The sequence below is a fragment of the Podarcis melisellensis genome (assembly GCF_964234715.1).
Source record: "Podarcis melisellensis genome assembly, chromosome: 5".
Lineage (NCBI taxonomy): Eukaryota > Metazoa > Chordata > Lepidosauria > Squamata > Lacertidae > Podarcis > Podarcis melisellensis.
This window is the reverse complement of record NC_138537.1, coordinates 71,091,900-71,114,643: the sequence shown is the minus strand read 5'-3', so window position 1 is coordinate 71,114,643 and position 22,744 is coordinate 71,091,900. Positions and strand designations below refer to the sequence as shown.

The window sequence follows — 22,744 nt, the reverse complement described above, 5'->3', positions numbered from 1 at the left end:
TGCACTGTATATTTAAAGCACACACCCCCAACCCCAGAATCCTGGGAACAGTACATTATTATTATTATTATTATTATTATTATTATTATTATTAATTAATTAAATTTATATACTGCCCTTCTTCCGAAGATCACAGTGCATTTTACAATATAAAAACACAAAAATACACACGGTAACAACAACCAAAAACAATTCCCTAACACACCATTTAAAAGGCCAAGGGTCACCCTCTGAAAATGACCATCCAAGTAGGATCCCTCTGCATTTTCTCCTCACTCTGCATTTTCTCTTCATAACAACCCTGCAAGTTAGGTTAGGCTAAGAGATAGTGACTGGTCCAACAAGCTTCCAGTCTGAGCTGGAACCTCAATCTCTGTAGTCTTAGTCCAGCTCTCTAACCGCTACTCTACACCGGTTCTATCTTCTATTGTGCAACTTACTGATCAGCTAGTTGGATCCAAATACTCTCTTCAAAATGTGGCCCTGTTACTGTTAATAACTGAAGAGTGCAGGATATTCCTCTGTTTGCTTCAATGTCATTGGTGTGGTGTGTGTTTCTGCTTAGGGTGATCAGGCATTGTTTTGACTGTTGCGCTTGCAGCCTGTCTCTTTGTCAAATGGATATTACAGTGACAAATAGCGCTCTTGCATTTCAGGTGGTACTGCGAAGGGAAAGAGCTTGAAAACTCACCAGATATTCACATCATCCAGTCAGGACAGCTGCATTCACTAGTTATTGTTGAAGCATTTGAAGAAGACACAGGGCGTTACTCCTGCTTTGCTTCTAACATCTATGGGACAGACTCAACCTCTGCAGAGATCTACATAGAAGGTAAAGGCCTCTTTGGAACAGAAAGCGCTTGATAATTAACAAAAGGAAGTTGTACTGTGAACTTGGTTTTATGTGGCTTTGCTGCATAGTTGTTCCAAATGGAAATCAGTGATCCAAGAGCATGGAATGCAAACAGTTCTCTCTTTGATAGAGTCAGGTACTTGAATTTATTTCTTCAGTTAAAATTATTTGATAGGCAATATTTGCTGGTTTTCCACAGGCCAATGTGAAACAGGATGCTGGACTAGATGGGCCATTGTCTTGATCCAGCAGGCTCTTTTTATATTCTTATGAGTGAGGAGGAAATAGCTGGGCTGAAGGGGAGACTTCTTATCGGCTAGGATAAATATGGCACAGGGTAATTAGCCTATTTACAATCTTTTAGATAGATGGGTATACAGACAGATAAACATAATCTAAATTTACTGTTTTACAGTCTGTTCTGAACATGGGCTGAGATGGGATGGATAACCTTGCTGCTGTACAGTACTTTAAAAAAAATAGATTATAAGGGAGCATCTTATATCCTTAAGATAGTTTTGCCAGGGTGACAGATACCCATTTGGCATGAAAGTGCACATCCTTTCCAATACCTCTTCCAGACTACTGTCGCCAGTAGTGGTCAATTTTTGGGTTTTTGGGTGCTCTATGAAAGGGCATAAAGGTGATATTCTGTATACTATACAGCTTTCAAATACAAAGAATATCACAGCTGCAATTTTTTAAAAATGCGATGCAACCACAAAAAAAGCAGTGATGCCTTAATAGTACACATGTTGGCTGCAAAAAGTGGGCTTAAGCAAACCCACTTCGCTGTTGGGTGCAAGCACATTTTTTTGCTGTTGAATTAGCCCATATGTTGCTGTTTTATTATTGCTGTTGTTATGAAATTATTCTTCCTGTTGTTAGCTTTGTGCTTTATTGTTGTTCCCTTTGTTAAAACCCACTTGAAGAATGATTTTTGTGTAGGGTAAAAGTGGCATACAAATAAAGCGGGAATGATGATTTATTACACAAAAATATTGGCAGTGCCCAAACCAAAACACATTTTATGAATGGTGCTAGATTCCTATCTGCTCCTGCCATGGAGGGGGAAAGTACCTATTCAATGACTGAAGCTGAGTGGAAAGCAGTGCTGAAAATGCTCACTCCGGCTAACCAACAGTTTAAAAGTAGGTATTACCCAGCCCACAAAGTCACAAAATGGTATTGGGAAGTTAGTGCACCTTCATACCAAATGGGTGTCTGTCACCCTGACAAAACTGTCTTAAGGATATAAGATGCTGCCTTATGCCAAGTCAGAACTTTAAAGCTCAGTTTGAGTGGCACCGGATTTCCAGGGTTTCAGACAGGGAATCTTCCCCAGTCCTGCACAAACCAAACCTTGTGCTGTCCTGCCCTTTCCCGTGACACTTGCAATAGCAATTACAGCCTTAGCTGGAAGAGAAATACTATTTTTTAGGAATATATCATATTGAAATGTGCACAATGGTACAGCAAAATGTTCCTGCAAAAGATGCATAGGCCCAGGGAAAGATGCCAGGATCCATCTTTACAAGGAGTTAGTAATAATTGTACATTTGTCGCGTAAACGAAAACCTCAGTGAGGAAGTTAAAAGGCATTATTAAATGTGGTGCCATGTAAACTGACTTTTGGTTTCCCACAGGAGCCTCCTCTTCTGAATCTGAAAGCGACACAAGCACCAGCAAAGAAGATATGGATCAGTAAGTCCATGTGTATGAGAGCTAAAATAGATTAGACATTGAAGATCCATTATTGAATTTCCCACCAATTTATATTTATTTTGAAAGCAGCTGTGGGAGTGGCAGAAAATTGGATCATGTCCATAGTACTGTGAGTGGAGGTTCTCTTTCCTCCTGTGCCATTTTCCCAATCTAGATAATCTCTTCTAGGTCACTGTTTATTCCATTAGAAGGGAAACCATACATGTACCATATGTTTTCCCTAATTGGGGGGGGGGAAGAGCACATGTGGGGTGTGGGGGCAATCTCATTTGAAAAGATGGTGCAGGGGTAGAAGGTAAACTGTAATTCTAATTACCGTATTTTTTGCTCTATAACACTCACTTTTTCCCTCCTAAAAAGTAAGGGGAAATATGTGTGCATCTTATGGAGCCAATGCAGACTGTGCAGCTATCCCAGAAGCCAGAACAGCAAGAGGGATTTCTGCTTTCACTGCGCAGCAGTGGCGTAGCGTGGGTTGTCAGCACCCGGGGCAAGGCAAATAATTTGCGCCCCCTAACCCGTGGATTTTAGCACTCGAGTCTCTTCCACTAGATTAGCGTGCCCCCCAGATGTTGCGCCCAGTGTGGCCGGCCCCCCTGCACCCCCCACGCTACGCCACTGCTGTGCAGCGATACCTCTTGCTGTTCTGGCTTCTGAGATCCAGAATATATTTTTTCTTGTTTTCCTCCTCCAAAAACTAGGTGCGTCTTGTGGTCTGGTGCGTCTTATAGAGCGAAAAATACGGTGCCGTAATACACAAATATTGGAAAATAGGAAGGCACACCCACAACAATCCTTTATTTTTTAAGTGAGATAAGGTGTGTGCGTTGAAGTGGACATCATCTTACAAAAGGCATTCTCTCTTTGTGTGAGAGAAAGGGGGAATCTGCTGTTGGGAGCTTCTTTAGTCAAATAAAGGTTTTTAAAGCAAACAAAATGACCTATCAGTGAAACTTGCTTTCTTTGTAAATAAATATACCTTCTTGGATATTTTCCCAGATACCAAAACCGCACCAAGATCTCTTCAAATGTGCCTCCTCCTCCTGCTCCTCCTCCTGTTAATACCACCCATCAAGAAACACCGAAACCACAACCTTCTATGGTACATCCTGTGTCGATACCTGCCTACCATGTAAGAGAGATAAATATTTATATCATTCAAGGAAGAGAAACTGTATAAGCTGGAGATCGCTTGCATGTTTCCCTAAGAGACGGGTGGGCAATCTTTTGTCTGTCAAGAGATATATTATGTGCTTTTGGGGAAACCCTGTTTTAATTCTGCTTCCAGATGATTTTGAAAAAGCCATAGCTCAGTGGTGGAGCACATACTTCTCATGTGGGATGTATCAAGTTCTAGTTCTGGAAAACGTTCTTGCCAGACATCTAGGCAAGCTGTTGATAATCATTGTAGACAATCGTTAGATGGACTCCAGGAATTATTCAGCGAAAGAGTGGGATAAGCAGTCAGGCTTCTAAACAAGAGGGGAAATGTTGTGGAAAATGAACAGTTCCTGGGTCATCATGTCAGGCCTTCTGGCTTCCCAAAAGGCTCTAGATGAAATGCTGAGGGTAATGTGGGACAGTTTTTATGTAACACCCTTAGGAAAATGCACTGATCCTTCTCTGCAAAGTTTGCATCAAATTGTTTTCCTGTGTCATGTTTTTCATGTGGACTTCCCTCTTAATCTTGTACTGGAGGGGGTGGGAATTACATAAGTGTCAGGACTGGGGGCTTCCCTAATCTGCCGCTTGATAACTACTCTTGTATCTTTATCTTCCTGTTTGCTTTTTAACCTCCAGAGTCAAAGCCCCACCAACTATTTACAAGGACTTGATGGAAGGCCCATAATAGCTGCTCCAGTATTTACTAAGGTAGCTTACTTATTGCTTTTCCACAATGAGAAACAAATAGATGCTATCAAGAGGGACTTTAACCTAAAATGAAACAATTTTTTTTTTTTTAAAAAAAAGAGGGTCTCTAACCGTCCCCAGGCTGTTTCCTCTACCATAAAATATCTCTCTGAAGATCAGGGGTTTGGGGGTTGGACCTCGAGTTGCATTCAGCAGAGCTCTGCTCACACTGGAGGAAGGGGGCAAGGAGGCAATGTTTATCAATTCTTCCTTCCCTCTGCAATCCCCTGTACTTCCTGAATAAGCTGCTCTGGGGGGGATTCAGGAACCTTTGGGGGTGAGGACAGTGCAAAGTGAAGGAAGAATTGGCACAGATCAACTTCCATTGGGAAGCCTTTGATCTTGGTTCTTTCTGCAATTGCAATCGCCGATCTGGATCCAACCCAGCATTTTCAAGCGTGGTATCTAGAGTCACTTTTCTAGAACAGATCAACACATTTTTATGTGCATGGCTATTTGAAAACACTACATGTCTCTGCACTGCAGAGTAAAGAAAATTTCCAGCACACATATACATTCAAAGGTACAGCTCTTCTTAACACAGACAACTATTGGCACATAATTATTCAGTTTTAATTTTAAAATTAATTTAAAACCATGTTATGGCCTGTCTCTGCTTTAGATGCTACAGGAAATATCTGCCTCTGAGGGCCAGCTGGTTGTGTTTGAATGCAGAGTGAAAGGAGCCCCTTCTCCAAAGGTTGAGTGGTACAGAGAAGGGACGTTGATAGAAGACTCCCCGGACTTCAGGATATTACAGAAAAGTAGGCTTTCCTTTCATTGCAGACATTTCTTTGGAAAGGGTTGGCAGTACTGAGGGTTGCATGGGTGTAGCCAAGGGGAGGCAGGGAAGGGCAGCTGCCCCTTATTGATAAAAATCAATAAAAATACATAGCTAACTGAGGTTCTGCACCCCCTAACAAAAGGCTTGCCCCGCCCCATAACAAAAATCCTGGCTATGCCCATGGAGAGTTGTAATATTTTGTTGTATGCTAGATGTAAATGTACCTGAATAAGAAGCAGGGAGCCACGGTATTTCCAGAACTTACTTTCCTCTACCACAATTTGTAAAATAGCCATTGCTGTTTCTGTAGTGCATTTCAAGGGTTCAGGGTGCTTACCATGTGTTTTCTCAGCAATCCTTACAACAACCCCTGCAAGGTTTGTCAGTGCGGTGGTTGATTTTTGTGATGTATTCTCATTGTAAGCAACTTTGAGCATAATTTGTTGTGGAAAGGTGGCACACACAGAGAAGAGGTGGTGGTGGTGGTGGTGACATTAAAGAACTTGAATAAGTTAGGCCCATTCATTTTGTTCGATCTACTGTAATTAAAAAATAGTTAAGACCCCCCATTAGTTACCTGGTGGGTCCTTAGGGAAAACACTGAAATAAATATTGAATGGAGTAATGTTTCTCTTACTTTCCTTTAGAACCTCGCTCTATGGCTGAGCCAGGTAAGTACACTTCTTTACCTTATATGTATAAATGTTCCATTATTTGAGCCTTACCAAATGCCACTGTGGCATACACAAGCAAAAGTAAAAAAATAAATGACTGCAGTCTAGCATTCCAGTTCCTCTTCCAGAAAGTGCACAAAGACTGTCATGGCTAATGCATGTTTTTATATTCTTGTACACCGCCCTCAATTTTTATGAGAGGGTGGTATATAAATACTTTTATAAGTAAATCAATAGCTGGTATTTATTTATTTATTTAGTCACGTGTTGTATTTGTATCCTGCTTGTCAGACAATTACTATCTTCCAAAGCAGCTCACATCAAGGGTGGGTGGCGAGAGACTATCAAGCACTGCTGCCAAGTGTACAGACACACAGAAGGGAAGGGAAAGGTATCATCAGCTAGTTAAGGCCAGAACGAAGAGGTGAGCTATGTGGGCATTGATATCCAGTTGGGGCCAGGCTGATGTTCCTTTGGTGGTGTTCTTCCTTGAATAGTAGCTGGCATCTGAGCTTTGGCCAATGGATGGGGCCAGCCTGTTCTTTCCCCTCATGCCCGCAGTCCCAGGACAACCAGCAGTTGGGGGTTAAATGTTAATTCTGCCAGAGATGGGGGAAGAAAGTCCTTGCAGCTGCTCCTCTTCTGGCTAATGGATGAGGCCAAGTTGGTCACTATGTTTTTCCTAGGAGGCAAGCACAGTCTCCCATTGGCCTCAGTCCATGGCTGATTGCAGAGGCCAGAATGTGCTGCCTTCAGCTCTGCAGTCCCTGTGTAAGAGAAACAGACATGTTTTCTGCAACATTGTGCTACATTATCAAGCACTCTGCTCTACCAAGTGTTGGATTGCTGGCATGGTGGTGGGTCTGTTGCCTTTTATATCTTTTTCTGTTGACAGTAACAGAGATGTTATCTGCTGTGAAGTTTACAATCAGACTCATGTAGCCAGTAGGCCAGGCCCTTATCTCCCCTACCCCTTATAGACCAAATATGACAGATGGGCCGAGGCACCCACCTGTCGATCACCTGATGCTACAATGATGTCAGCTGACTTGAAAGCACCAAAAAGGAAAAGGAACAAAAGGAACAGCAGCAATCATACACCTAGTTAATGGGTGTAAGGCGTATTGAACTCAACAAGGTTTAGTTCTAAGTAGAGATGTATAGGATTGTGCAGTCCTGTACATTTCTACTCAGAAGCAAGCCCCGTTGAGTTCAGTGGGACTAATTCCCAGACCATTGTGTATAGGATTGCAGCCCTGAAAAAGCTGCTAACGCGGACACTAACTACTTTCATTGGTGGGGAGATAAGGATCCTGTTCTCTCCTGTGATTGCTCTTATTTCAGAGCAGAGGACTTGTTCTTTTCCCAGGGTAGATGTGAATGAAGGAGTCAGTATTAAATCCTTTCTTTTCTTCGGTGCAAAATGTGCACCAGATGATGTAGGGATGTCCTATTTTTATCCTGCTTGCCAGTTGGAGAGTATTGTGTCACACCTCAGGCCATGCCAGTTATTCTCTCTTAACCCTCAGCTCCCCACATCCCCGCCCCACTCATGAAATCTGAGAGTACCACTTCAGGCATTCCACCTCTGAAACCGGAGAATGCCACGTCGTGCATTCTACCTCTTGAGAGGTGAATCCTGACTGTTACTAGATTTTTTTCAATGCATTCCAAACCAGCGCAGATTTTCTGCAGGCAATGCTGAATTAAAGGGCATGGAGACCCCATGCAGTGCCATTCCTCTAGATCCCATTGACATGGCACTCCTTGTGCTCTCTGAAATGCTTTTGATGGTGAAAGAAGACTCACTTGTTTGTACATGATGTGAGAGAGCACTTCATAAAAGTGGCACAGACGTGCCCTTCCTGCAGGGACTGGCAGATGGGATGCCACCTGCTAAAAGATGTTGAGAGCGTTCACCTCAGAAGCACACATTTTCCTCTCCCCAAAAGGCTGCTATCCCAGAGTTACTGAACAGGTTTAAATCCTGTGAGAGCCAAGAAGGTTTAACTGTGTACTGATTCTGACTACATGGGTTTTGGATAGTGACATCATAAAAGCAACACAAAAACAATTAACCTGGGTGTGGGGGTGGGTGTGAGATTCGGCACTTTTCAGAACTTTAGACTTATAAGATGCTTAAAGGTGGTACTGAAGGGTAAAGAAAATGCTATCCTGTCAGCCAATAGACATTTGGAGTATACACTCCAATGAAAGGTATAGACCAGCAACTAACATACAGAAAGATAGGTGAAAAATAGGTGCTAGTTTTCTTGGAATCATAGACATTTTTAGTTTGAAGCAGCCCTGGACGTCATCTTGTCCTTGCTCAGTCCAGGAATCTTGCAGCTGTAGCAGCCCTGACAACATGCCACCCAGCTTCTGTTTAAGGAAAACCCACCACCTCCAAAGGCTGTCTGTAAGGTTTCCTTACAGTATCCACATATTTTACTTCAGCCATCTAGGGCACCAGAGAAGAGGTCTGCTCAATCTTCTGTGTGGCAGCCCTTCAAATATTTGAAAACCACTACCAAGTCTCCCTTTGACTTTCCCTTCTACAAGCTAAACATACTATTTCAATTGTTACTCATGGGGCTTGGTTTCCTAAGAAGCAGCCTCAGAACATGTTTGCATTTATACTGTATATATGGAGGCATATATATGGAAACAGTTTCCATCTTCCATGACTCCGGTACCTGAAATCTGTTTTTCTGAGACAGCATCAAAACCAGCAGCCTAAGACATTCCCCTACCAGTTCAAAAATTTAACCAGCAATCTCTTCCCAGTCCCCTGCCTTCCCCAAACTAATATAGGGACATAGGAAGCTGCTTTATGCTGAATTGGGCCATTGTTCCACCTAGCTCTGCATTGTCTGCATTGACTGGCAGCTACTTTCCAGGATTTCAAGCAGAAGTCTTTCTCAACCCTACCTGAAGATGCCAGGGATTGAACCTAGAATTTTCTGCATTTAAAGCCCTGCCACTGAGCTATGGCCCTTCCCCTTCAAGAGCCATAATCCTTGAGCCTCATTACAACAATGCATGGAAATTTCAATGTGAGTTATGGGAGAGAACATCCTGGTGGATTGTGTCTCATGGGCCAGATCTGCTTGTTGCTCACTCTACTGGCTTTGATGGTGCTCAAAATTAGCCCCTTGCTTGATATTTGATAGTGTCAGCTCTGGGTTGAATGGCCACTTTGCTCCACATATTGTGATGGCTACCAATATTTTGAAAAATGCCACAGTTAGCTACATGTCTACTACTTTCTGGTCATGCAACAAAGAAACAGCAGCGCCATTGCCAGCTGAGTGCAATTATTAAAGTAGTCCCAAACAGGGCACACTTGGAGGACCCCCATTTATCTGGTACCCTACCCTATAGCATGATTATTTTATTTGTTAATTCGCACCTGCTCTGTGGTAAAATTTGCCAATTCCGTTGTGATGTCTTTCAGAGGAGATTTGCACGTTGGTCATTGCGGAGGTGTTTTCAGAAGATTCTGGGAGTTTTACGTGCACTGCAAGCAATAAATATGGGACAGTCTCCAGTACAGCTCGCTTAACTGTAAAGGGTAATAGAAGACTGTAATAATCCCTTTGCAATAATCACAGACACATTGATATGTGGCCTGAACTTCAGAGAATATGGAAAAGAGTTTGGGTTCGGCAAGGAAGCAGCCTTTCTCGACTACATTTCCTTCAATGTGAAAGTATTTCAATCCAATCTGGTGACATATCTCAGTTGGATGTGCCTAAAGACACCAATTTCATTAAAAGTTTGTATCATAATAATTGGGGGGGGGTATTTTTTTTGTTCAGGTGTTTCAAAATTAGTTAGTATAGTGTGCTTGTGAAGGAGTGGCTAAACTGAAACAAATAAGTAAGATAAAATGTGACAAAATTTAAAAGGCATATTAAAATATTAGTCATGATCCACAGATCTACATGTCAGTGGGGTTCTAAGTTCCACTCAGCCATGTTCCTACTAGTCAGGATTCATAAATTTGACCTCTATCACTCTGTTTTCACTGCTTTCTTGAGTATTTTTAATCAGGATTGTGCAGTAACATTGCAGGAAGAGCAGACCATTTTAACTGCTTATATGTCACACCAACTTAAACAAGGCTTGTTTACACCAATTGCAAGAAAATCAAGTTTAGAGTATTTTAGGTCTCTCTGATTAATATGTGTATGCTGTCACTGTAATCAAGTTCAGCATATTTGGGTCATAGGCACCTCCAAAGCACACATCCCCAAACAAAAATCCTAAAATATTTTGTCTTGCCTTCAGTAATCTGATATGAGTGACAAAGCTTGCACACCACTCAAAATGCATTTTGCCCCTTCTATGCACCCCTGTTGTTACTGATTTGTGTAATGAGTTACCAAGGCCATAACTGTAATGCTTGCTATTCCAGGACCTGAGGACCAGAATAATAATGCTGCTCTCCATACTATAAGTTCTATCAGTTTAGTTGCTGCTGAGCAGCAGCCTTCTGCACCTGCCCCTTCAAATCCGCGGGTGGATCAGCCTCCAAAGCCTAAACTGGAAGGAGTTCTTGTAAACCACAATGAACCTCGGTCAAGTTCCAAGATAGGCCTTCATGTGCACTTTAAGCTTCCGGAAGATGATCAAGGAAGCGAAGCTTCATCAGAGGGTGGAGGAGTGCCTACAAATCAAACCAGACCAAACTGCTTCCCAGATAAGATCAACGGACAGATATTTAAAAACCAGGAGCTAACCTCACCTTCTAAAGAGCCACCTCCTGTGTTGGCTAAACCAAAACTGTAAGTAAGAAGGCATTTTTAAAGCTTTAGCCGTGTCTGAAATGGAATTCCATTTTAATTGTTACTTATATTCTTATTTCAAACAGAAATTATATTATGTATAATATGTATAGTATATTATGGCCTGATTTGCACGTCACAATGCTTTTCTTATGGGCCCTAATAAAGATTTCATCCATTTTTGTTTTTGTATGCAGAGATCCCACCCAGTTAAAACAGCTACACACCCAGGTTTTGCTTGAGCAACAGCAAACACAGCAACCATCCCCCCCACCTCCAAGAGAGTTGCCATTCAATACTGGCACACTGAACTCTGCTACTTCAACCAACCAGCAACAGCAGCAGCCTTCATCGACTACATACAAGCAAAACAAGGGTCCCTCAACACAGACATTCACCTACACCCGTCCTAAGCAGTTCCTGGCATCTCAGAACACCACCCCAGCTGTCAGCTCTCCTTCCAGCTCCCCCATGCCTTCGTTCAGCAACATACCACAAGGATCCCAGAGGACAACCAACAAGGAGAACTTCTTAGGATCCCCACCAGCCCAGACAAGGCCTCCAGGAGGGTTGGCAAACCAAACTGAGCAGCCTCTTACAAGTCCCAAAGAACCTGTGTTGCCACCACTGTTGCTTTCTGTATCTAGCATGAATCAGTTCCAGCCCCAAAATGTGCCTCCTACTCCTCTCTCTCCAACTGGTCGCATTCAGAACCCGGTAGCCTTCCTCAGCTCTGTTCTACCTTCTCTTCCTTCTACACCCCCAACGAATGCCATGGGTCTACCTAAAAGTGCGCCAACTCCGTAAGTGATGAAAATGTTACACATTCAAGTTAGTACAAGGGAGCCATTGTGAAAGAACAGACAGGGATGGTTTGTCCATAGGAAACATCTGCCAAATAATAATTGTGGGGTAGGGTGTTTTGAGCACAGTTAACAAATTGGCCTCCATTATTAGAACCTATACATTGATGAGCTCTTGAAAAAGGAGGGAAAGTGGTCCTTTGAAGGAAAGCTCTCCAGGAGTCTGTATACAATATCACAGGCAAGGTTATTTTTAATATTCTGTATTTAGAATCTCTATCCCCAATAGGAAAGTGTATGGTAGGGAAGAGGAGGATCTTTTTACCATGCATGCTTATTCATTCTGTCACACCACTATGTGCTTTCTTGGGAGTTCTGAATTCCACTTAGCACTTTCTATTCTTTTGCCCAGGGGTGGGAAAAGACTATTGATACATCACTGTATGAACCTATTGGGACAGATCGTCTGGAGTTTAGTGTCACCAGTATTCCTTGTACCTTATTAGCTAAACATCCAGGTGCTGCCATTTCTGTCTTCCATTTTTGGAAGCGATGATCAAATGAATGAAGTTGAACAGATTAAACTTAATTCAGACAAGTTGGAGCAGCTGTTAGTATGAAATCCTTGTGCCCTGGTGGGATTAAATATTGATATTAATAAAGGTTACAAACAGTGCTTTTTTCGGGGGCGATGCAGGGGGATGCATACCCCTAAACATATTGTGAATCTAAGTTTGGCCTCATTGAGGGGCAGTATTTCAATTAGAGTAGAAAAATGAGAGTGCCCCTAAACATTTTTTTAGGGGGGGGGAAAGCACTAGTGGGAAGCAGGTTTTGTGGTCCCGAGAGCAGTTTTTGTATCAGCTTTTATATTGCACTGGCCATGCTGCTTCTTTGAGGACAGGGATCCCACCAAGCTGTTGTCCTCCTTTGCAACCTCCAGACCTTATTATTGCAATGAGTTTCATTTGCATTTTGCTTCACTTTAACTGCATTTTTAAGGGACGCGGGTGGCGCTGTGGGTAAAACCTCAGCGCCTAGGGCTTGCCGATCGCATGGTTGGCGGTTCGAATCCCCGCGGTGGGGTGAGCTCCTGTCTTTCGGTCCCACCTCCTGCCCACCTAGCAGTTCAAAAGCACCCTTAGGTGCAAGTAGATAAATAGGTACCGCTTTATAGCGGGAAGGTAACGGCGTTTCCGTGTGCTGCGCTGGTGCCGGCTCGCCAGAGCAGCTTCGTCACGCTGGCCACATGACCCGGACGTGTCTCCAGACAGCGCTGGCCCCCGGCCTCTTAAGTGAGATGGGCGCACAACCCTAGAGTCGGACACGACTGGCCCGTATGGGCAGGGGTACCTTTACCTTAACTGCATTTTTAGCTTTAGTTAATTTATTTTTAGCAGACATTTGAGGCATCTCCAGGAGATTTATACTTGAAAAGCTGGATAGTATCTGTAAAAGTTATCCAGTGGATCACAGCTGTAGTCTATTTAGAACTTCCCATCCTCTTTCTTCATAATGATTGGGATCATTGACTAAGACCTTGGTTCTATACAGTGTGTGTGCACTAGCAAGGGCTATACCACTCAGCCCATGAAATAAATTGCAACTGCACTGATCAGCTGTTTGGTGTAGAGGGCGAGAAATTATCATTGCATCATAATTTACAGAGCTGGGTGTACTTAATCCACATATGGACCCTGGCTGGATCTGATCAGCTTCTTTTTGTTGGCAGTGGTTTTTTGTAGAAAAAAGAAAAGAAGCATGGGTTAATGAAATGCTAAAGCAGCATTTTAACAGAAGATTTGTTTTGTAGTGGAAGCCAGGGAACGGTGAAGAAAAATCTTAGGCCTTTGCCACTGCCAACAGAAGATTCAATTAGAGATCACAAAGCTGCTGTTGTCAAGGACCTGGAGAAAAGGCTGCATTTACGGGATGATGCATTTCCACATGGCCCACAGGTAAGAGCACTGCCTACTGTTTAAACATGTGCTCTTCTTGGACCTTCAGCCCACACCTTGCTTCACACCCCCAACACACTAGGCTAGCAAAATATCACACTGCATGGCATTATGCCCAGGGATAGTGTGACATTTTACTGGCATTATAGGCACATAGACTGGCCTAATGTTTAGGATCAAAACATTAATCACTGTCAGCAGGGCTGCTGATGAGAACTCTTGTGTGTATATTCAGGTGCAGCATCAGTTTCTGGTATGGTGAGGCAAATGGCAGCGCCCTACAAGACCTGCTACAGCTGCTGCTGCTTTCTGGCATCCTTTTTTAAAGCCATTTTCTGGGTGGCAGTGCTCATCCCAGCACAGTGAAGAGAAGTACCAGGTGAGGCTGCATCCACCCCATCTTATTTTGAGAAGAATTCCTCTGGACTGCTATGCTAGAGTCCAGAGGCATTCTGGGGAAATGAAGTTGGCAGTGGCTGTTGCAGCTGCTCCACAAGGCACTTCTCTTCTCACCGCCAGTCTTAGCACTGCAGTTTCTGCTCATTGCTTCCTGTTAAACTTATTGGAGGGATGGCGGAGGTGGAGGAGAGATCTGTCAGGGAGGTGCTGTTTGATATTTTTTTTAAGGGTTCTAATCCTTAAGGAAATGGAGTTTGGCTTGAAATTGTGTGGACAATGTCTAGTGACTTCTCAGAAGGGGAGAAGACTGAGTGATCAGTGGTGAGAGCTTCTGCTGCTTATATAGTTCTTTGATTCACTTCTCAGATCAGAAATGAGCTTTCTTGAGTGCTCATGGCGTCTTTGCAAGTGACCAGAACACTGATCTCCTAGGATGCAGGAGACTTGTAAACTGGATTTGCTAATTGCCGCTACTTCTAATGAACCAACAAAGCTACCATAGAGATATCAAAATTTTCAAAAGTAGGGAGTCCATGGTTTGGCTTTTGAAAAACTGGGGGCTCCGCAGTACTTAGCCAATAGGGAACCATGGAACTAATGGATATCAGAAATGGAGTTTTTGTTATTTGTGACTTAAAAAAAAAAGAGTGTTGCCTCAAAGCGACTAAGAATTTAAATGTATTTGTAACCACATGGCAAATGTTTTATGATTCCTCTAGACATAAGTAGTACAAGAGAAGGGAAAGAAAGGAGGAAAGAGGGTGATGGAGAAGTGAACATTGTTTGATTCCTAAAAATCAGAGTTTTGGATGGGGTTTCCTCTCACCTAAGAAGAAACTTTGAAAAATATGATAGCCCTGTTTGAATTGGGAGCAGTTGCAGGATAAGTGACTGTGATTGCTCCATGGTGTAGGGCAGTGTTTCCCAACCGGTGTTCCGCGGCACACTAGTGTGCCGCGAGATGTTGCCTGGTGTGCCGCGAGATGTTGCCTGGAGGGAGGCGGGCGAGGGCGTTTGCTTCCCGGAGGACGGAGCGAGGGCGCCCCCTGCTGGGCCGGGGCTCGCTCTCCCCAGAGGGTAAATCTGGATCAAATGGGGCGAGGGGCGGGCAGAATTCTGGGGGCCACTGATGCCCTACAGACCCCCCCCCAAGTCCTCCGGGGCGCGCGCTCTGCTGGGCTCTTTTCGGTCGTCGTGCTTGTGGGAAGCCGCCCCTTCCCTGGGCGACGCGCCGCCTCGCGACTCCGGAGTCAGTCCCGCGGGCTCTCGGAGGGACTCGCGAGCGACGGCGCGGCGGCTCCGGGGCGCGCTCAGCTGGGCCGCCGCGCGCCCCCGCGCAGCCCCTGCTGCAGCTGCCCGGCGTGGAGCGCGGAGCCGGCCGGGCTTGGAGGCGCCCAGGTAGGGCCGAGCCGGGCGGGGGCGGGGAGGTCTCGGTCTGCTGCGGGCGCAGGAGGGCGAGCGGGAGAGGGGGAGCCGTCGGGTCTCCTGGAAGGAAGCGAGGCGGCGGCTGAGGGGGATGCAGCCCCGTCCCCAGCAACAGGCGCTCCTCGAAGTGAGGCCACAAGTCGGGGCTCGGACAGGGCCTAGAAGCAGCGGCTCCGGCTCTTGGGAGCGGAGAAGGGGACTTCGAAAGCGGCCTGGAGGAGAAAAGCCCCGATGCAGCGAGAGCGGGGAGCGTGCTGCCTTGTCCAGGCCTCCTCGCTTTGTGCCGTCCGCTGCTGGGAGCAGGACACGGGGCCTCCCCGTTCGCATGCTTTCCCGGGTGATTGGTGAGGGTTAGGGTTAGGGTTAGGGTCCCCCAGTCCCTCGCTTTGCTGCCTCCTCCCCCCCCCACCCCCCAAAGCTTGGAGGTTCCCCGGCAAGGGGGAGGGAAAAAAATTGAAAGTTACACTTTCGTGCGTCCCTCCCGGCGTGACGCTGCGCGCTGACGTCACGGGGCTGTAATGGTGGTGTGCCTCGATATTTTTTTCATCAAACAAGTGTGCCTTTGCCCAAAAAAGGTTGGGAAACACTGGTGTAGGGGAAAGTACTGTTGCACACATTAAAATATATTCTATTTTTAACTGTTGTTTCACTTGACCCAGATTTGAGCCCTGTTGCTGAAAACAGATTCAAGGGCCAAGTGTGGTGACTTGGAGTCCAGTTAAACTCTGACCTTGTTCCTGTATATATAAATGTGAAGTAGCACATAGGAATGTACTAATGACAATGCAGAGGCAATTTTTCATCTTCAGCGGGTTTGCGAGGAGCTCCCTATACAAACTTAGCTGTAGCTGCCATGCAGTGCATGTAAATCAGCTGTCCCCACCCTTGCCCAAATATTTATATTTACAAAAGGAAATCAGCCTGGAGGTAGACTGCCCACAGGCAATAACTTAGGTGATATGGTTTGTTGACAGCTCTGGGGACATAGTCACCTGCCAAACCACTTCTAGTAAGTCACAGGCACATGATGGGTCTTTGCAGATGAATCATAGGTGCTAAAGTCTGTACTTGCTGAAGCGGTGAGATGAATTTCTTAGAAGGCTACTGTGAAATACCACCCAATCTTTTATGTTAACGGCATAATAACTCCTTTAGAAACAACAGTCACTTTGTGCTGATGACAGCATGAGCTATTTATTTATACATGATGTGATTGAACAGTGAGCCAAGATGTTTGAGGCTGTAATCCTGTGCACACTTACCTGGGAGTAAGCCCCACTGAACACACCGATATTTACTCCTGAATTGATGTGCATTGGATTGTGTGATATGAAATGTTAATTTTTAACCATCTTTCATTACCGTGATAATAGATTGTGATTGCCATTTACTTCATTGTCGTTTCATCCAAAGCATTTTCATTCTTTCCATCTCTTCATCTTTCATTTCCCAATATTTTCAGCAATTGACCACTTGGGGTGGGGTCTAAAAGTACTTGATCTAGGATATTTTTTGTGGCGGTGGTGAGGAGTGTACCTTAGACCAGGCACCTACCCTTAACCTGGGAGAAGTGGAACATACTAACATGCCACATCTGACCCTTTTTGGACACCCCACAAGAAGTGTGAATGGTTGCACTTTTAGGGTGCTGGGCCCCTTTGCAGATCTTGACATCACAGCAAATGCCCAACTGCACCGCATTCTGGTGCCAACCCAAGGGACCAGTGTAGTTTGTGTGAGCAATCAAAAGTTTGTTCATTAGTTTGTTGTATTACAAGTATGTTTAAAGCACTTGATGTTTTAAAAATCAGGTTTTCTATATCAGTGATAGATCTGGGTTTAATGAATAGTTTTTATAAAAGCTGAATGTGGAGTGGCAGAGAGCAGAGTTCTAAAGCCCTTCAGAATCATCAGCTTAATTTATTGGGCTGACCTTTCCCAGAAGCTCTGCTGCTCTTTTTGCCAGCATCTGCTTGTGCTGCTCACACCGTGTTGTGTGTCCTGCCTCAATTCCCACCTGTCTTCCTGAGCTGAGGTAGGGGAAGCTGCATGAAAGAAACAGGTGTAATATGTTAACGTTGCCCCTACGTGAATCTGCCCAGTGACATCTCAACAAGTCATTCCTCCTGCACATTTTGTGCTCCAATGGCTTAGGTTTTAAAGATATAGTTTTAATGTTGTTTACTGTTTCTGATCAGTTGTACAGTTCCTTGCTGGTTTACAGAAAGGCAGTATAGAAACATTAACAATAAATAAATAAATACCCATTACCCTGTTTCCTCACCCCTCTCTTTTCTTCTGCCCCACCCGTAAAACCCCTGACTGCCCCTGCTCTGTGGCCTCCTTTAGTCCTTTGGCTTGAGCTGCGATAATACCTCTTGCTTGGAAGCCCTCCTGCTCTCCCCTCCCCTCTGGTCTCCCAGAACCAGAAGAGTTGTGAAGATGGCAGAGCAAAGACAGGAACTGTGACAAAGTCAGGCAGGACTGACACTTTCAACCCTTCAGTGTCAAGTTCAGGATACACACCTGCTTTCTGTGTCCACCAAAACATTTGAAAGAAATGATTGCTAAGGAGCCTCCTCCCTACTGAGCTTGTGCACAGAAATCCTCCCTAGCAACTCAACAAAAGTATTTCTCTCCCCTCAGCAAACTCTCCTTGCTTTCCTGAAAGGGGAGAGTTCTCACTGAAAATAATGGAGCCGCAGTTTGCTAGTCATTCCAGCAGCTCCGTCTTCTGGCTTCAGTCCTAGTGTGCCATTGGTTTCTGTGGTGAGGTCAGGCAGAGCTGAAAGCTGAGGCCCCTCAGAGAGAAGGATGTCCTCTGCAGGGTTGCTTGCAGTGGCAGACCTTAGCATCTCAAATTTCTGTGGCCCACTGTAAATGCCAAAATCTGGTGTGTGTGTCCCCCTCCCCAACTCCCTCCTTCTGCTGGATGTCACAGTTGCAGCGCCCCAGAATCTCCATGCTTGGTGCGACCGAACTGGTCAAGCTCCCCTAGATGCGCCTTTGTTGCTTGGATAGCATTCGCAGGGACGTTTCCTTGTGTTTTGCCAGACACACAATAGCTGCTGCAATAGAAGGGGCTCTGATTGCTACCAGATGACTTGTTTATTGAGCATTTATCCGAATTTGTTTGCAGAGAGGTTAGATGACACTGTGTTGAGTAATTGTTATCCCACAATTTCCAGTGCATCTTCCCATCATTTTTTCTACCAGGGTCTGCTCATTTTTTGTTATAGGGCCCTAGCATTCTACCCGTTTTGAAACAGAAAAGGCCTCAGGCTGACTGTTTTTGTTCCACTGGTATCAGGAGTGAACAACTTCATTGGAGAGATTCTGGGTTCATTTGTTCAGTTTCCTAAAAATGTTGCAGAGCAGAGCGCTATAGTCTTCTTTAATGCTTTTATGCAAACAGAGTACAGAGTATACTCTGATTTATCTTCCAGTCTTATATGCCAAGAATTAATATTAGTTTTCCCAATTAATTATAATATTTTAAGGAACACGAGAATGAACAAAACAACAATAATGTCCCAAGCTTTATTTATGTTTCTTATTGTTTAAATCCATGCCACCACATAGTCCCCTTTAATTCAAAATAGCCAAAAGAAAAGGACAAATTTTATTGATTTCGAAAATGGTATCTCCTTGTAAGTACAAAGGAGAATTAGCCCACAGGGCTGCTGCAGCCATCCTCAGCCATACACAGCCCTCTGTCGTTACCAGAGAACACTTAAAGCAAAGATAGGGAACCTATAGCTCACATATATTGTTGAATTCCAGGTCCTGTCAGGCCCAGCCACCATGACCATTGTTCAAGAATGAGAGATTTATAATCCAACAACATCTGGATAGCCACAGGTTCCCCCATCCTTGTTTTTAAGGTGTTTGTTTCAAACTTTACAAGAGGGTGGGGGGAGAAAGGAAGGTCCCTCAGTCGTCCCCACTACCTCCATGTAGTAAGTAGGGACTGAATTTTTTTTTAACCTCAGAATTTGCAATTCAGCTCCTCATTTTAACCAGTGGGGACTTTTTAGTTCAAATCACTGGGAATTAAACTGTCCCTTCCAGCTTGTAAAATATTCTATGCTCTCTTAATTATTTGAAATGGTGTGTGCACTGCAGTACTGGGTGATTAATCAAACCCCACACTACGTGTCACTTCTGAAACTCCCTTCTGTTGCCTGTGCTAGATTTTATTAAAATTATGCCCATATAAATCTTCATAACATTTTCCTAATCCCATTACTTCCCTCTACCAGAGAGCAACCTATGATGAAAATTTGGCTCGCAAGCTTCAGGGACCAAGCAATGATACCCCAATCTTCAACTTTACAGCTCAGGATGTATCTAAGGTACAACCCTGCTAACCTTCCCATCTAGGCTCCATATGTCAATCTGATGACTAGAATTTGAAAATCTGAAATTCAGCCATTAACACAATTGGAAGTGGCAGGGAGAGCGTGTGTGTGTTTATTTCTTACAGAAAATACCTCCATGATAATTCTTGACCATTAATTGACAGTAATTGACATTTTTTGACAATTATGAAGCTCCCAATTTGTTAAGAATAAGAAGGCTATACTTCAAGACAGATGTTCTGTAAACCCATACGGTAAAGAAGCTCTAAATTCTAGAAGTACATTAGCTCTATGTGTTATTACTTAGTTAGCTAGATAATCCCATCCTATCCCAAAGTACTTCACAGAGACACTATTATTCCCAGCTTACAGGCTAAGAAAGTGTGACTTGTCAATTCACATTTTTACAGTTTTAACATGGTACAAAAAGGGCTCATGTAATGATAAAATATACATAGTGAGCATATGTGCATATGTGCATATTAAATGCCCAGGTTTCTATCTGCAATAGAGGCAAAAGCAGTGATTAAGAGAGGTCTGGGCTCCTGTTTCTATGCATATTGCAAGGAAACCCACACATTTAAACACATATGCTTCCTGTTGCACATCTAGTTTGCCCTTTAATTAGTTAATTAATTAATTTTATAAAATTTATATACCGTAAAAAACCTCAAAACAGTTTACAAAAAGGGAAAAATTCACAACCATACTATAAAAACATACGAAAGTTAAAATATTAAGCCAGTTTAAAATTACCTCAAGTTAAAAATGTCAAGTGTGAATACTGCATCTATGGACTGAGCTGAGATATATGATTTCTGGGGTCCAGCACTTCCCTGGTTCAGACTGACCTTAGTTTTAGCAATTTTGGAGGCTTAGATCACAAAGCAATAAGCAGAATGTTTGACCTTTTTTATCTACTACCATGGAATAAGTGCTTTCAGTTGGCAACTATTAGAAGTTCATGCCTTTCTATTTTGCAAAGGCATTCTGTAACAACCATCAGAAGCAAGTAACTGAGACAGGAATTTGCTCCATTTTGTATAGCAATTTGCTGAGGCATGCTTCATGAAAGAGAAAACTAAACAAGGTGAAATTCTAGAAGGATAGGCTTTGCATGCCAGCTGGTGAAAAGCCATGAAGCACAGCCAACCCAAAGGTGATCTGACGACCCCCATCTAGTGGTGGACTCATGGCTTCATGGCTCAGTCTTTCACTGTTGGATGAACTCATGAAAACCATTCTCCTTAAGGACATGTTTTAAGGATCAAATTCAATGTGATGCAGAAGAACCATAATTAGGATGCCCTGCACACACTGAAAGAGAAAAAGAAAAGAAAGATTCCCCATAGCACTGGGGGAAGAGGGACTTAACCATCCCCACCACATAGCATTTTCCCAGTTAAAATTGTCCTGATGTTATCTGCCCTGCAGTGAAAGATTTATAGGAAGTTCGGTTTAAGAGTAGTCCATAGCCCTTCAAATTCCAAAAACAAACGTTTGATTCCATGCAAGGAAGATAGATGGACATTAAAAAAAAACGCACATAAGAAAGCCCATTATCAACTTGTTTGTACTCATTGTCAGATTTAAGATAGATTGGGACAAAATTAAAACAACCAATATTTATTTATTTAAAAGGAGTACAGTACTGAAAACAAAAATACACCATAAAAACAATAAAACAGTATCCTAAAAACAGAGATACAATGTACAAACCAATAAAATGGTATTATATAAACAATAATTCAGTAGTAAACAGGATCTAGTCAAATGAGTCACGGAAGTACCTGTCAACAATTATCTAAGTTATTTTTAGTTTGGGATACAAATTTTTATAACTAATTCAGTTACATAACATTGTGCATTCATGACCTGGAAGGCAGTAAGTATACTGCTCTCAAGACTTTCCTGGGGAAGGGAGAAATTAAAGGGGAAATGTCTGGTTATTTCATAACACAATAACAGCACAAGTAGCATATGTTCAAACTCTTCATTAGCACATGAACAAGTATCATTTGGTGGGTGCCTGCATGGTTTTCCGCATTGGGAAAAACATGTTTTGGAGTGGGAGAGGGGTGCTTTTATGCAGGAAAACGTCATGAGAGAAGGGGCCGAATCCCCTCCCCCAGTGTCACAGTCCTGATCAAATTTGGGGACTCCCTGCAACTGCTAATACTTTTCTTAAAAAATAAGGGGAGAGTTGTGTTTAATATCTTTCACCTTTTGCCTAGTCCTAGTCAGGTGTTAAGCTGACACTTAAGAAGCTTCAACCTGCCAGTCTCTGTGTGATGGAAGAGTAAGTGTGTCCTCTCTGCTATCTATGCACTTTCATTAATGTTTAGTGCTCCTGACAAAAGCCAACACATGTAGGAACTATTTTTGTGCAATCCTCCTCTTTTTTGAAGGTGAAGAATCTCACAAATTGGGCCCTCAGGATAAACAAACCAAGTATAAGAGGAAATGTACATGGTGTGTCCCTTCTAGAGGCTGCAGGCTTCTAAACCTTTGTAGTTTAGCCAGGTGACATCAGGAGCAAGACTCAGGATAACTCATGGTGCCTCCAAATGAAATGCTTATTGAGCATTTATCCTATTTTGCCTGAAGCTTACATGGATATTACACTATGTCCAGTCTTTCTTTGGTTTTTGTACTGATTTGCTTATGGGGTGTTTATATATTTTCTGTTAATCGCTTGCTCATTCTACACTTTTCAGTGCATTTTCCTGTCACTTTTCTATCTGCAAAATGTCTGGGGTGGTGGTGTTATAAGTAGATTTGTTCTGTTAGGGCAACAGAATGTTTTTAATCCACTTTAATTGCAAAAACCTAAATTTATAGTACACACTTGAAGTCTCACACAAAATAGTGATGGTCTGAAGTCATTGTCAGTTCATTTTGGGGGCAGCAAGGGAAGGAAGCTGGAATGGAATGGAGAAATCCAAAACCCATTTGATCTCACCCATGGTAAAATCAGAGGTTGAAGTAATGTCTCAATGCACAGGTTTCATTTGGAAAGGCCCTACTGCTTGGTTCTGGGGATAGCCAGTCTCTATGAAGA

General features: G+C 43.4%; 1 protein-coding gene across 7 annotated transcripts in view; it reads left to right on the top strand.

The window, feature by feature from the left end:
• Positions 1 to 22,744, top strand: part of MYPN (myopalladin) — a 66,128-nt gene that overhangs the window by 32,606 nt on the left and 10,778 nt on the right. For 6 of the 7 annotated variants that reach the window (XM_081912346.1, XM_081912347.1, XM_081912348.1 and 3 more), the window contains 11 exons: positions 657 to 832; positions 2,500 to 2,557; positions 3,578 to 3,710; positions 4,379 to 4,450; positions 5,112 to 5,253; positions 5,921 to 5,944; positions 9,405 to 9,521; positions 10,368 to 10,737; positions 10,935 to 11,540; positions 13,354 to 13,498; positions 19,585 to 19,677. In XM_081912346.1, the coding sequence (XP_081768472.1) occupies positions 657 to 832; positions 2,500 to 2,557; positions 3,578 to 3,710; positions 4,379 to 4,450; positions 5,112 to 5,253; positions 5,921 to 5,944; positions 9,405 to 9,521; positions 10,368 to 10,737; positions 10,935 to 11,540; positions 13,354 to 13,498; positions 19,585 to 19,677 (1,936 nt within the window). The remainder of the gene's footprint in view (positions 1 to 656; positions 833 to 2,499; positions 2,558 to 3,577; positions 3,711 to 4,378; positions 4,451 to 5,111; positions 5,254 to 5,920; positions 5,945 to 9,404; positions 9,522 to 10,367; positions 10,738 to 10,934; positions 11,541 to 13,353; positions 13,499 to 19,584; positions 19,678 to 22,744) is intronic. The other variant, XM_081912345.1, reaches the window with a different exon arrangement.